Source organism: Heterocephalus glaber, unplaced genomic scaffold (assembly GCF_053883595.1).
Source record: "Heterocephalus glaber isolate CG9 unplaced genomic scaffold, H.glaber_assembly_v1.0 deba00000768, whole genome shotgun sequence".
Lineage (NCBI taxonomy): Eukaryota > Metazoa > Chordata > Mammalia > Rodentia > Bathyergidae > Heterocephalus > Heterocephalus glaber.
In genome coordinates this window covers 6,146,514-6,161,330 of record NW_028258162.1, presented here as the reverse complement: position 1 = coordinate 6,161,330, position 14,817 = coordinate 6,146,514, and the positions used below count along the sequence as shown (strand labels likewise).

At 33.7% G+C, this 14,817-nt stretch overlaps 1 protein-coding gene across 8 annotated transcripts in view; it reads right to left on the bottom strand.

The window, feature by feature from the left end:
• The window catches only part of Malrd1 (MAM and LDL receptor class A domain containing 1), a 725,534-nt gene that overhangs the window by 132,744 nt on the left and 577,973 nt on the right, over positions 1 to 14,817 (bottom strand). For all 8 annotated transcript variants that reach the window (XR_015449658.1, XM_087207225.1, XM_087207223.1 and 5 more), the window contains one exon: positions 10,730 to 10,931. Coding sequence is in view for 7 of the 8 variants with exons in the window: in XM_087207225.1 (XP_087063351.1) it covers positions 10,730 to 10,931 (202 nt within the window). In the remaining variant the exon portion in view is untranslated. The remainder of the gene's footprint in view (positions 1 to 10,729; positions 10,932 to 14,817) is intronic.

Below are 14,817 nucleotides of genomic sequence, written 5' to 3'. Positions count from 1 at the left end.
ATCTGATTTGGTCTCATCTGCACTCATGTTCTCTCACCAAAACCTGTGAGTTTCAGAGGAAATAATGACTCTTTCAGAGGATATGACCAGCATTAAATACTTGGCTTGGAGACCTAATGTCATCCTCAGTTTTATGGCTGGGAAATCTTTTACTGATAGAAATCATGAGCTAGTATTTCAGCACCAATTATTAGATTTTTCTCTAAGTAGGGAAAGTTTGAGAATAGAGAGTAAAAAGTCATCTCTCCCTCATATACCAAAAGTGTATATAACTAAAAGAAATTTAGAAATTTCAGGAAATCTATATGTGAGGAAATAGTGTTCAATTTCATAAGCACTTTGAGAATACCTGTTTCCTCCACAAGTGTATTCCATAGTGGTCCATCAGAGACCTTCTGTATGTAATGTCTAGACTACCTCTATAACCTAATCAAATAGAACCAATGAATCTCACAGAATAACCCAGTTAACAGGGCTCTAGTTCTGAAGACAAAGACAAATATATCTGTTTAACTTAATAATAACTTCTGAGGAATATGAATATATATTAACCTAAAGTTTAGATAGTTGGACATGATTGCATTATTTAAAAACACATGCTAGTGTTTGAGTCCAATTTCTGCCTTCCTAATAGAAACAATTGAAAGTGATCAATATTGAGTTGTGTTGGGTTATCTTGTTCTATTAAATAACATCTGTTCTTGGAGTTTTTGGACAGACCAGGCAGTTAAAACATGAAGATGTAAGCTAACATACGTCCATGCAAAAGGCCACAGTGGTCATACCTAGGCAGCATTGAACTAGCCATAATCAGAAAGAGACAGCAGTTGGGTCTAGACAGTTTGCATCTTGGACTGCCCTCCATACATATCAATCATGTTTCACCTAGCAGAAAAGACTCAGTCATGGGCTTGTCACTTCTTTCAATCCCTTTTTACCAAAACTAAATCATTTTTCTAACCTCATGCTTTCTATTTTGAGCAAATTTTTTAGTGAAAAATGAAGACTCATATAGGCACATATGTTGAGCCAAGAAAGTTGTTTTGTTTTGTTTTGTTTTGTTTTCCATTTTCAACTGTTTTCCCAAAGAGTCTTTTTGGGTAAAATGGTCATACATGCCACTAAGATGCTTTAAAAACAAACTAATCACCCTGTTGAAATGAATGATCACTTTACTTACTAAATTTTAGATTTATTGTCAAGTGTATCAGAGAAGTTAACTTTCTAAAAAAGGTTCCTGGTTTCTATTTTATTGCTCTATCCTTTTACTATTGTGGCTTATTAAATCAATGGAAACTGTCAATTAACCAATGCATTGTGCAGTTTATCTATTTTGTTTATCTAATTCCATATTAGTTATCAAGGAAAGCATAATTAATATTTAAACCTTTTATTTCTTATTCATAGATATAGGACATATTTATTGAACACACACCTAATGCCATTAATGCTGTTGGGCTCAATTGCTTCTCTATTTGAAAAAAAATATCTTTTTGTACAATTAAGTTATTTAGTAAATTAGGGTCATGTTCTGGTGCTACTTCTCAGGCAGTAAAGTCCTGGATGGTTTCTAGCTGACAACATATGTGTTTTGGTGTGTGTGTGGGGGGGGATCATAAAAGTGGACTCAATTATTAGCCCAAGAGAACAAAATAGGGCCAGATTTACCCAGGCTGTGCAAAGCTCCCTGAATCTCTCTGATACATTTGGCTTGGTAAAATACTGGGATGCTGAGCATTTCTGACTGAATGCAAGGGTCAGCAAAGGTAATTTAAAATTACCTTTTAATTTAGTTTAATTCAATTTAAATTTAATTTAAAGTTCTAAAATACTATTATTTTTTGGTATTGTTCATTGAACTCAGAGACTTTGAACTGATCTGTATCCTCAGCCATTTTTAAAAAATTGTTTGAGATAGGGTCTCACTGAGATGTCCAGGCTGGACTCAAATTTGTGAGCCTTCTGCCTCTGCCTCAAAGAGTTCTGGGTTACAGATGTGCAGTGCTGTACCCAGTTTTAAAAAAGGTAATTTTAAAAAATGACTAGGAATTTATAAACTCAGTATTATTTCTAAAGTAGTCTAGACATCAGTAAGTTACCATTGCATATTTTCTCTATATAACCTATATTAGTAATAGGGTACGTATGTTTATCGACTGTGTATGTGTACATAATAAATATATGATATAGGAAATAAATAGTCTATAATAAAATATGTATATGTCCATGTGGTAAATATCTTTACAAACATCATCTTTTAGACAAAGAGTGAGGACAGTGACATGTGTTTTATCTTGAGCTTCATCCTCAGTATGGGGCACTTGTAAATCTAGGCTAAGGGGACACAGTTTACACAGTGATTTTTCCATGGCTGTCATCTGGATTTCTTCCCTCTAGTTCAACAATATTCTTTCCAGCCTGTTGATCAGCAGGAAACCAAGAAAGAACCATTTCTTAGCCTAACAGGGCAATTCCTCCAAAGGTTGTCTAGCAGGGAACTAAAGATTTACTCCCTTGAGCCACATGTTATTAACTTTTAATGACATTTTCTGGTTCTTGTGTTTTTGTCTTCAAATCTAATATCCTTTCTAAAAGTAAAGTGGAATTAGTCCATCTTCCAGCAAACCATGAAAGGTTCATGACCAATAACAATTGATTTAAAATATAAAAAATATTGTATCATTCCATAAATGAATCAGGATTGACTAATAATTATTGGCTTTTAGCATTTTATCCATTCATCACTATCTTAAAATGAGGCCTTATGAATTACCATTGAACCAGAATAATAAAAATGAGCCATGCTTTTAAATCATGCTTTAAATAATTTATCTGCAATTGCTACCATGTACAATAAAATATACAATGGATACGTATTTGATACTGATTTGAAATTTACTTTGTATTACTTCAATTAACCTTAAAGTCAAAGATCACTCATTCTTGCTAAAGTCTAAAACAAAACAAACTAACAGTAAAAACAAGGCTATCACAATAAGAATACTTCAGTGTAATAGGAGTAAAAGCCGACACAAGACAAACTACAGATATCACAGAATCCACTGTAATACCATATACTGTAGGAGCACTGCAAATTTAAGGCTAAAAGAATCTGAATCATAGTGCAGCTTCCTGTGGGGAGGATTAAGGATAAATTCTCCAAGGAGGCAGCTTTTGGTCTGCCCTTGAAACCAGAGAAAGATTTACACAAGAGCAGATAAAGGGCAGGGCATTCCCAGCCTGAAAAACAATAGGACTGAAGTCAGGCAGATGAGAGAATATGGAGTAAGACTATAGAAAGGCAAGAAGTCCTCTTGAGCAGAATTTACTAAAAATGAAATAGATAAGATAGGAGTTGTACTACAGGATAAGAAATCTTTGCAGGCAGTTGAGAACCTTTCAGCATTTTTCCCTCTTTATAACCTGTATGGATTTATACATTTTGATTAATTTACTTCACTCACTTCCTGCTCATTTTTTAAAACTTCATTCTTAGACTGAATTTTGGAGCTATTACATATACTGTTAGGTGGTTATTTCAAAGATTCTCATGAGTAATAATAAAACCTTAAAATGGAATTTGATCAGTAAAGTGGAATCGAGGGAGAAAAAAAAGACAAAATCTTTGGAGCTTTCTCACTGGTATATTTGGAGTAAAGAAATAGAGGAGTATAAAAAATAAACTAATAGGTTTCCAAGTTAGAAAAAGGTGGAGAGGCAATGACAAATTGAAGGTATTCCCCTATGATTACTCATAACTAAAAGACTTACAGGGCTTTATTAATTAGAAAAAAGGTACAAATGCCCATATTTAGAATAAAGTTTTGGGGGGCAATAGACTGTATTCAATTATGGAAGGTAAATGTGCTCATTCTTTGCTTTGAATCACAGCCTCAGTTTCATCCATGGTCCAGCTGGGAGGGGGCAGCATCATGTAATCTGAGCTTGCTGCTGCTGCTGCTGCTCTGATGGTGCATTTTGTAGCCCCTCATACTGTTCTACCACCTGACAGTGAGTGCTTCCTCTCACTGCAGCATCAGTGATGCCCTATAAGCCACCTGGAGTCTACCACACTGGGCATGTATCTGCCGAGGAAATGGGCAACTGGAAAAAATTTGGGCTTTTGTTTGTTTGAGAGCCAATTTCACAGCTGTGCATCACTGAACATTTCTCAGCAATATTTTACTCACAGCTTGATAAATTATTTTATGTATTTGATGCTACTTCTAGGTCAAATGAAACCTTCCTAGAAATACAGATCTCATTTGTGAGTTTTGAACACTGTTTTAAGTTCTTGATATGCACAAGCCTCTCAGTATTTTCCTCCACTGTGAACTCTTGGAGTTCTGGAGATATTATCGCATATTAATGCATCATTCCTCTTCAACTCCAGATATGCACATGGCAAATTCTCAACAAACACTGAATAACAAACTTAAATTCACAAAATCACCAAGTAGTGAGAAGTTTTCTTTGTGTAACTGGAATGACATTTCTATTTCACCTGCCTGGCCTAGCCCCCATATCCCTTCTTACTCTCTCCTTTTCTTTCCTCTCACCGCATCCTCTTTGTCTTCCTTCTACATTCCTAATCCTCTTCTACAAACCCACCCCACTGAATTATGAAATGGGATAGTTGGAAAGACCTAAGAGATAATTTATTTCATTTCTCTGATGAAAATGGCCTAGGGAACTTAAATGATTTACTTAAGATTTACAAGTGTTAGTGGCACCGTCATGACTTAGACTCAGGTCTCCAAAGTTTCAGTCCAGTTGTCATCTTTCCATCTCTCAGTACACTAATGTGTATCTGTCTGTCTTCCTCAAGTAAGGGGCTGAAAGCCTGGAAGCAGAGGTCTGCTAGGTATGAAGGGAGGTACCACATACATTTAGTTCAGGATGAGTATTACTTATTCACCTATTCATTCAATGTATTTTTTTCTTTATTCATACAACATATTTATTGAGTTCCTAATCCATAACAATAACTCTTCTAGGCATGTAGATTAAAATAACTGAACTAAACTGAAAAATATGTCTGCCCTTAAATAATATGGATCTAAGAGATTACACCTGACCTGGAAGTGTTCCTTGGACTTGCTGTTAAAGTCCAGTGATAGGAAACAAGAATAGCAGTTTCTAATCAAGAATGAGACAAGAACTATTTTTGGTTGTTTCACAGGACAACTATTTAAAAAAAAAAAGAATGTATAGCTTCCTTTCCTTCTTGAATTACATATGAATTTCATTCTTGTTTGGCATCTTGTTGGCACCTTGTTACTTGCTATGAATTTATATATATCATATTTAGATAAAAAGTCTGTCCTAGGATAATATTTCTTTTCTTTAGTATCTGAATTAATCCTCCAAGGGTTTATTTTTTTCCATTCAACAAAAATGACACAGTTGTGAAAAAAGTCCATGAAGTTAATTCCCTGAACTTGAGTTTTCTCAGCTTTGGAAAACACAGCAGCAGTTTCTGATGTATATTTTGTTTATCTAAGGGATTCACAAGACTCAGAATAGTATTTCAATAAAGATATTAATCCATAGAAGACTAGATGTGCTAGATCACATAATAATAATTTTAAAATTTAAAGAAATGGTTCCTCATTTTACTTGCTTAGGAAAGTAACATTCCCCAAAACTGATGATAATCATTTCATGGATGATAAAAGATCAGATCAGAAGGGTAATAAGTTGATCTAAAGGAAGATTTGAACCCAATTCTTGACTAGAGTGAAGGCTTCAATGTCTCTGTTGTATTAGATCCGTAGGGCAGCATAATAAACGAAGTTCTGTACTACAAACTGGATGGCTTAAAACAACTGATGGTGATTCTCCACTAGTCACAGAAGCTGAAAGTCCGAATTCAAGGGCCTGTCAGAATTCTGCTCTCTCTGAAGGCTCCATAGGAGAAGCCGGTCTGTGGTTTCCTATCAGTGTTCTGTTTTGCTGAGCATCTGTGGTGTCCCTTGGCTGGTAGAGGCATCATCATGTCACTTCCTATCTCCTTCGTCATGAGAAGTCCTCCTGGTTTGTCCATTTGTGCATCACTTCTCTTCCAAAAGGGCATCAGTTGTGTTGGATTAAGTGCCCACCCTATTCCAGTATGACTTCATCCAAACCTGCATTTCAGTTCTATCTGCATAAACCTCATTTCCATATAAGGTTCCCTTCTGAGATCCATAGAAGATTCTGGATTTTTAGGGAGGCATTATTAAACCCAGCAGACCACTCAGTTATGTAGAAAGAACCTGCTTCCTGCTGATGGCTTACACTTTCAGTAGTGTCCATTGGCATTTAACCCCTTATCAGACTCTTGACAAAATGGTATAGACATGCATCATTTAATGTCATGCCCACTGTTGTTTCAAATACTTTACAATTTCCCATATAATTTTTAAACTGTCCAATTCCTACCAATCTTGTAAAATGTTTCTTCATCATGGAGAAAAATGTGATCCTTTTATATCAAATGATAGAAGAAAAAGAGAAAATAGCTCCTACCCTCAGGAAGTCACATAGTTAAAGGAAGCCTACTCTAGCGATAAATACTTTCTTCTGCTGACTCTGAATTGCTAGAGATGGGTTACTGCCTAGAGTTTATTTCATCTACAAAATATTGCCCATAGAAACCTAAAGTAATTAAAGGAGATTATAGAAGGTATTAGGTTATCTAATAATGTAGATGGTAAAGAGTGGTGGGTGTGGAGCTACTGTGTTTATTCAATCTTCCAAATGGAAAAAGTACAGCAGGTAAATGGCAGATAAATGCTGTTATTTTGTATTCCCTCATATAATGGGAGTGAGTTGGTGTGTATGTGTGTAGAGGGGTGTGTGTTTGTGTGTGTGCACGTGTGTGTGTGTGTGTGTGTAGTGGGAAAAATAAAACAACCTAATAGGAAGTTGAAATGAAGTTGAGAGCTATCTTTAATCTTAGGATATTAATGTGGACACGAGACAAATCCTGCTTTGTTAAACATACAAATCTAGATGTTTTGTTATAAGATCTGGTGAAAATGATTAAAGTTAATTTAGTGACCTTAGCTTATTTGCATCAAGCTTGAGTTAACTAAGAGAGTTAACAAAGCAGTACTTTGGTGATATAGAATTTTTCATATTTCAGAGGGCTGAACAACAAACACACATAAGTGAATATTAAGAAAAATCTAAATTTTCTTCCTTTGCTTTTTATTCAGTAAGGATTTATTGTAGAAGATCTTATACTACAAGAATATTTGGGTTTTGAAACTATATCTCAGTGAAAAACTGTAGCCATTTTTAGTCAATAAAACAGATAATTCAGAGAGGTATTTATTAAAATATGATCCCTTTTAAATTTTATGTAAAAAATAATGCTTCTTTTTTTTATCCAGCATTACTCTAAAATGAAGTTTACTTAATACTGTCACAGAATCATATTTATCAAATGTTTCTGCTTTTTCTTTTTTAAAAAATGTATTCTTTGGAAATTCTTTCTGAGTTCATTGGCTGAATTTTGGAAACTCAAGGAAACTGGAGGAAATATCCTAAAGTGAAATTAATTCTAGATGACTCATTCTTCCACAAAGTAAAGATCACTGCCCCAGCACAGTGACAGAACAATCAGATGCCTGAACATCCTAGAAGAAAATCATCCACAAAGTTTAATTTGCCTAAGTGAACGTATAATTCGTTTTCACATTTCTCAAAGTTTTGAAAATATTTTAACTTTTCAAAAGTTAACTAGATGTATTAACTTGATTTATTAACTATTACAACTATTGAGAAAATATGGGATTCAAAATAATAATACTAGACCCAATTTTGCTGTATCTTCCCATTGTAATTCCAATAAATAATTTCATTTAGGGCAAGATTAAAACAGGCATTGCAGGCTGGGAGTAGAGCTCAGTAGTAGATCACTCATCTAACATGTTAAGGTATTGAGTTTGATTCTTGGAACTACAAAAAATAAAAAATAAAAACAAAACATGATTTTTCTCATATGTATTTCTCAATTATACTTATTGAGACATTCTATCTTCACTTTATAAAGTAATATAATTCTCAAAAGCAATAGAGTTCCAAGCAGTCATTAAAAAATATAGCAAAAAGTACTAAGGAAAAAATAAATATCACTTATATTTTCTTTTCTCAGATATATATATTATTATGGTTTATGTGTTCTTTCAGGTGGTTGGATAAATAACATATTAAAATTAGTTTAATTTATGCATAATTTTTCTACTATTTAGCAATGTATGCTTGTATTGTTTATGTCTCATATTGGTTATACCTTTAGTATTCATCAACAACCTATGAATATTGTCTATTGTATAATTTTTTGATGGATGAAATTCAGCCTCCCTGAAAATTTTCCATCATAGTACCACAAATCACAGGGGAGAAAGACAGTATTTGTACTAGCACTAAAGGATCAAAATTTCTTTAGAGCTATTTGATCTACCTTTGGTATTCCACTGCAGTACACTTGTGCTTGCTTCAAATGTCACACAACATTATTGAAGTTTTTCCCCAAATCTTCAAGTAAATCCAGTGTTGTTTTATAATATTTATTAAATTGTATTGCATAGTCTGGCACATCACCATGGGGGTCCATGTACCCTACTTTTGAAAGTTGTTAAACTTATGATTTTCTAAAAGCATTTGGCTAAAACAACAAAGAAGCTATGCTATAGAAACTATACCCTGCGACTGGATTTTCCATGAGGGACTGGTGGTTCTGAGAGGTACATCTATTATATAAAGTTACAAAGAGAAGAGAGTTAGAGATTTCACACCAAAGGACTTGGTGGGTTTTACATCATCCTTGAGATTAAAATCTGTTGTATAAGAATTGGGAAAGAACCAGTTGACATTTAGGTCAAAGCTAGTGTCCCTGTTAACCAATCAATTATAATTGTTGTTATTATTACTTCGAATAACAGTAACTTTTCAAGGCAAATTTCCTACCCCCTGTATTAAGTTTTGGAGATGAAACAGGTAAGTTTCTTGAGGAACTCAGAAGCAGTGGGGTAAGTCTGTGTACAAGAAAGAGAAGACTTTTATGGAACCACAGCTAGGAGGAGTGGAGAAAAGAAATCACCAAGAATACACATTTACTGTTGGAAAAGTGGAGGGTTTTTTTCCCTGAGACAAATGGTGAGAGAAAGAGTTTCAGCATGGAGGTGGAAAGAAGAAAATGTAAGAACTTTATTGCAAAACAGCTCTGTTTCCTATGCAAAGCAACTAGATCATCAGCAGGATGAAGAAGGGCCAGGAAGAGACAAGAGATTCTAAAATTGCTAGACAGAGGCAATGCAGGGGAATGAGAACCACCTGTGTCCCAGGACATCAGCTAAAGTCATATGCCGGTGCTTTCAGTGGTCCAAGTCTGCAAGGACAAAAGCAGTTTGAAAAAATCTAGAGTGCTGTATGACCATAACTTCAAAGTTCAATACAGCCATTATTGCACTGGGAAAACTGAATAATGGCATCTGTTATAGGAGTGACTGATAAATAAATATTAATACATGCAGTGTATTTAGCATAGAACCTGGCACAAGGTGTTCATATTTATGTTGATGTGATAAAAAAGGATATAACAGAATCCAAAGTGCTACTCAGAATGGAAGTGAGGTAGCAATTATTCAATCTGACATTAAGGGGGAAAGCAGTAAGAGATTCTTTTATGGAAAAAAAAATGAAGGATTGAAAATCTAGAATTTCTTTTCTTATTAATGTTATTGGAAAACATGTCTGAGGGAATGATCAAGAAGTAAAAGACTACCAGGCATGGTGGTGCACACCTGTAATCCTAGCTACAGTTTACAGCAGAGCACTTGCCTAGCATGTGGATGGCTAGTTACACACACATAGACACACATAGACCAGACAATGATTACATGAGATTTTTAAACCTTAAAATTTCAGGCAAGATTTCAGATCCTGAAAGTAACCATGGCAGTGAGTTACTGAAAAGGAAATTGATGAAAGTGAGTAGAAATGAGATGTCACTTGCCTGGAAGTTGAAACTGCCCAGCATTCAGGATCCAAGGAAAAACCACAAGAAGGTTAAGAATTCAGAAATGTGGCCATAAGGAAAAACAAACGTTTGAAGAAGATAATAAGAACATTATTTTAAAAGAGGCACTGAGTAGCTAAAAACACAATGCCTCTACTATCTAATGTCTACAACCTGAAGACTTTATAAAACAACAAATAGCCCCACTTAAGCAGAAGCATCTGGAGCAGCAGAAATTCAAGTTCAAGTTAATTTTTCACAAAGAGATTCATGGCAGGGCTTCTGTTTTCTTTTTAAAATATAAGGAGCATTCTAGATTATACAGTAGAAACAAGAAGAATGAAATAGCCCAGGGAAGGGGAAATGTTAACATGACTGTAGAAGACAGTCTGGAGGATAATGGAGGACCAGCATGGTCATTACCTTGATCGATTATGATAAACCTGTGAAATCAGAAAAGTGAACAATAAAGCTATATTAATGGAAATAACATTTTCACTTCCTTGGAGTTTTTTAACTTTAGTGTAAAGTTATTTTGTGGCCAGAGGACATGAAAATTTCATAGCAAAGTTTAGGAGCAGAAAAATTTTAAGTCTTACTGCTTATATGTCTGCAATGTATGAGTAGGATTAGATTTGGAGTTAAATGTAATTCTGCTGAATTTCACAATTTTTGTACAATATGTGTTCCCATTTCTTATTTTCTGAAGGAGTTACTTACCACCGGACACACACTCTGGGGTGAAAGAGATGTCATCAAGGGCAATGACGATGTCCTCATTTCCACCCAAATCAGCTTCGAATGCTACTTTAAATGGACTGTTACTGGAGAGAGATACATGCCCATATGTCCATCCAGTTCTTTTATTTCCAATCTCTGACCACACTAGGATGTCTAGTCCTGATTCCTCAATGGTATATACCTAAAAATAATAATAACCAGAAAAAAAAAAACAACTCTTATGATCGGATGTTAGGAGCCTTTGGCTATATAGAGGGTTGATTAGCAAAAGAATAAAGACTCTGATAATGTGAAAAATCAATACACTGACTATCATATTTTCTATCTATAGAAATTGTGGGTTATAAAGTCAGCCAATGCATGTTGTATGTTTTTTTGTGTTGTCAAACCAATCTGTATACAACAAATGGACATGATCAAAAGTGTAATATTCTTAAGCATAACTTAGAAAGTTAGAGGAGATATACAACTAAAATTTTCATTGCTTAGAAACTTTGTCTATGATATTACTCAAGTAAAAAAGGACCCTCAGATAAATAGATATGAGATTCTGCAAATCATTTCAGAAATCAAAATAATGTACAGAAAATATTTAACATTTTGACAAACAGAAAGTCATCTGGGGCTAAACCACATCAATATTTGGCACTAAAATACAATAATTAGCAAATACAACAAAGAAGTAGTGAAATATTAATAGACTTAGCTTTGAATCCAACAACATTAAATTAAATACCAGTATTTTAAAATTGAAAAGAATTTATAAAAAATGCAATTTTCTAGGGTTGTTCTGAAAATACGTATTTAAACAATAAGAAAAAAAAGGTAAGGTGGAAAAAGTGTTTGTTTGTTTTTAAATTCTAGAAACCAAACCTAGGGTCTTAAGCATATTAGGTAAGAGTTCTACCACCAAATCATGATGACAGCCAAAGATACTTTTCTACATTCTTTACTCAAATTTCAGTTATTTTCCTCAGTTTCTAAGACTAGATATATTACACTCTATTATATGCATATGCAGCAATAATATTCCTCAGAAATTTATTTATAATTTTTAACATGGTAAAAATAAGACCAAGAAAAGCAAAAATACATGAATAATTTTCTTCAATTGCAATGTACTTTTCTTAATGAACGTCTTCCCTAATGAAAAGTATTACTTTCTCCCTTTTCTTCTGAATTTCAAAATTCATTACAAAAAATTTATCCCAAATGTTTACCATCCAAAGAAGAAGTAATACTATTCATTCTATTACATAGGATGAAATTAAACTGATATTCCAGAAATAATACCAAGAATCACCAAATATTCCAGGGCCAGAAATTAAGCATGTTGCTAGTGGCCACCAGTATAAAAGGTCTAAGACTGAGTCAGAAATCCAATTGTTAATAAGAGTTAAACAAAAACAAAATCATGATATTTAGACTAAAGGATAATTGAAAAATTTGCTCAAACTTTGGAAACCTGAAATGTGAGAATAGCACTATAATCAAACTAAATATTTTGGAAAAGCAGGCATTTCCCAAGCAGAATTTACTTCTTTATGTTGATACTCCATTTAATGAAATAAGCTAAGATACAACATGAAAGGAGTTTGGGTCAGTTGACCATTCTGGGACTCAGCATAAGAACTCATCTATCCCAGAGTTCTCAGTTCCAGGGCGTGGTGGGCACTTAGCCATCAAAATCATATAATTATTTTTCAATTTTCTTAACAGTTGAAATAAAAAGATGTGAAGTTTGCAGTTCAACTTGCTGGTAAAAGGATCACTGCGTAGAATCTAAAGTGAGCTCTGCTTTCTACATAATTCCTGGTTTAATAAAACTGAGTTGAAAAGTAATAGCTTTATTATATTTATTTTGTAATCCCTTTTCTGGAAAAAATAAAGTCAATAAAGATAGTTACATGAAAATACAACCCCAATGGTCTCTGGTTTCCATTCAACTTTGATACATACATATTTTATTTATTACTGTGTCTATTTTTATTACTTTCATATTCAATTTGACTCTCTGAATTCAATCTTTTTACTCTTTAGTCAATTCAATGTGTTCCTGTCGAATTCATTCCCTTCCATTCTCTTTTCAGTGTATTTCTCAAAACCCACCATGAACTCCCTCTCTCCACTTTGAGTATCAGACTCTGGTAAATGTCAACACATCTTATGCCATTTTGTGACCCTACCACAATTCTGAATTACTTCTAGTCAAGTTCACTAACTTATTACTTAGTTCAATAAATGTTTCTTACCAATTTATAGGTGTCTTGGGAAACCACCAATGTATTAAATTGAACAATTACATATGAGGTCCACTATTTCTCTACTCACAGTGGCCAACAGAAAAATTAGGAGTATTATTAAAGAACTGCACATTATACTGTTTATTCATTATGACTAACGGGAAATGTACAAAAGGTTAAAAAGTATAGGAAATATTTATTTCTTCCAATTGAAATAATATTCATTGTATTCTGAGGGTGATTTGGTGATAATTCTCAGCAAAAGTTTTATTTTTAATAAGTTAAAAGTTTATTACTTTGAAAAACAAAAAGGGTTAATATTATTGAAAACTAATAGCTTTTAGTTTAATTTATTAATTTCATAGTAATATGTATTAGTATTATATATCATTAAATATTACTAAAAGCAATTCATGCTGGGGTAATAATTTATTATTTAAAATAGCTTTCTGAAAATTATACCTTGGGTGAATTTCCTTTGACATTTTAAAGTTTGGTTGAACAAAGACCTAGTAATATAGTAATGGTCATTATTACATATTATAAAGTAATGATTTTTTATCATGATTATCAATAAAATAAGTGGAATCAATGAATAAACAAGGATATTAAATTATAATAAAATTTACACTATTATAGCATTAAAATTATAGTCAAAGGTTATAATCAAAGTAACTACTTATAGGGCAGGAAAAGCTTAAAGAGAGAATTAAAAGAATCATACCACAGCAATATATATAAACCCATGTTTAAAGCACCACAGTTTGTAATAGCTAAAACTTGGGAACAGCCCAAATGCTCATCAACTGGAAACTGGATAAAGATGTAGTTTTATAAAATAAAATGGAGTATTACTCAGCCATATAGAATGAGAAACTAGAGACATTTATAGCTAAATAGATGCACATTGAGGCCATACTCGTCAGTGAAATAAATAGGACATACATGTGTAAATACTGAATAGTTTCTTTGGTGTGAGAAACTCAAAGTATAAATGAGGATTGAAATGTATAATAGACAATGTGAAATAGGAAGAAAAAGTCCAAAGGTGAAGCAGAAGTGGGAGGGGTAGGGGAAAGGAAAGAAGGGAAAGGAATAAATATAAGAAAAGGAAAAGACGGGGACTGGAGTTCAATCCCTGGTACCAAAAAGGAAAAGGAAAAGATGGAAACAAAGCCTTTGTAAATAGGGAAGGATGGAGGAGTTGAAGGGAGGGCAGGGGAATGGGGTAAAAAATAAGAACCAAGATACATCATGTGAATTCTCACTGATAAATGTCATCATATTGTATACCTTAAATGTACCAACAAATCTAATGAATTTTAAAAATAGAATAAAATAATGAAGTCATCTAGTTACAAATGTTATAAGATTATCTACTTAAATGGTATGGGTTTTCTTGGACAAAGCAACTCTTCTTTACTTACTTAGAAATAACATTCTTTTGAAGAAAAGCATTCAATGGACATGAAGAAGTAACAGAAAATATGAAAGCTAATGGTAAAATTGAAGAATAGTGGGGATATTAGAGCCCAGCTATTTCTGCAATTCTGTGTATCTATATTTCCTAGGTGAATGTTTGAAAGAACCCGATTAGCAGCTTTTCCTGAGTTCTCCTGCAGCTTTCAGACACTCCAGGGGCCTGCAGCTTGGAAGGGGTCACTGGCCCCGACTCGGATTTGCTGAGTGGACACCTCTGGATACCAAACACTTTGTCCATTTGGTTCAGTGTTTAGCTCGTTAAAATCAGTGTATGAAAGCAGTCAGTGAGGAAAATGTGACCTTCCTGGCCCCCGATGCTCTTAGCTCTTCTGCTAGAGGTCT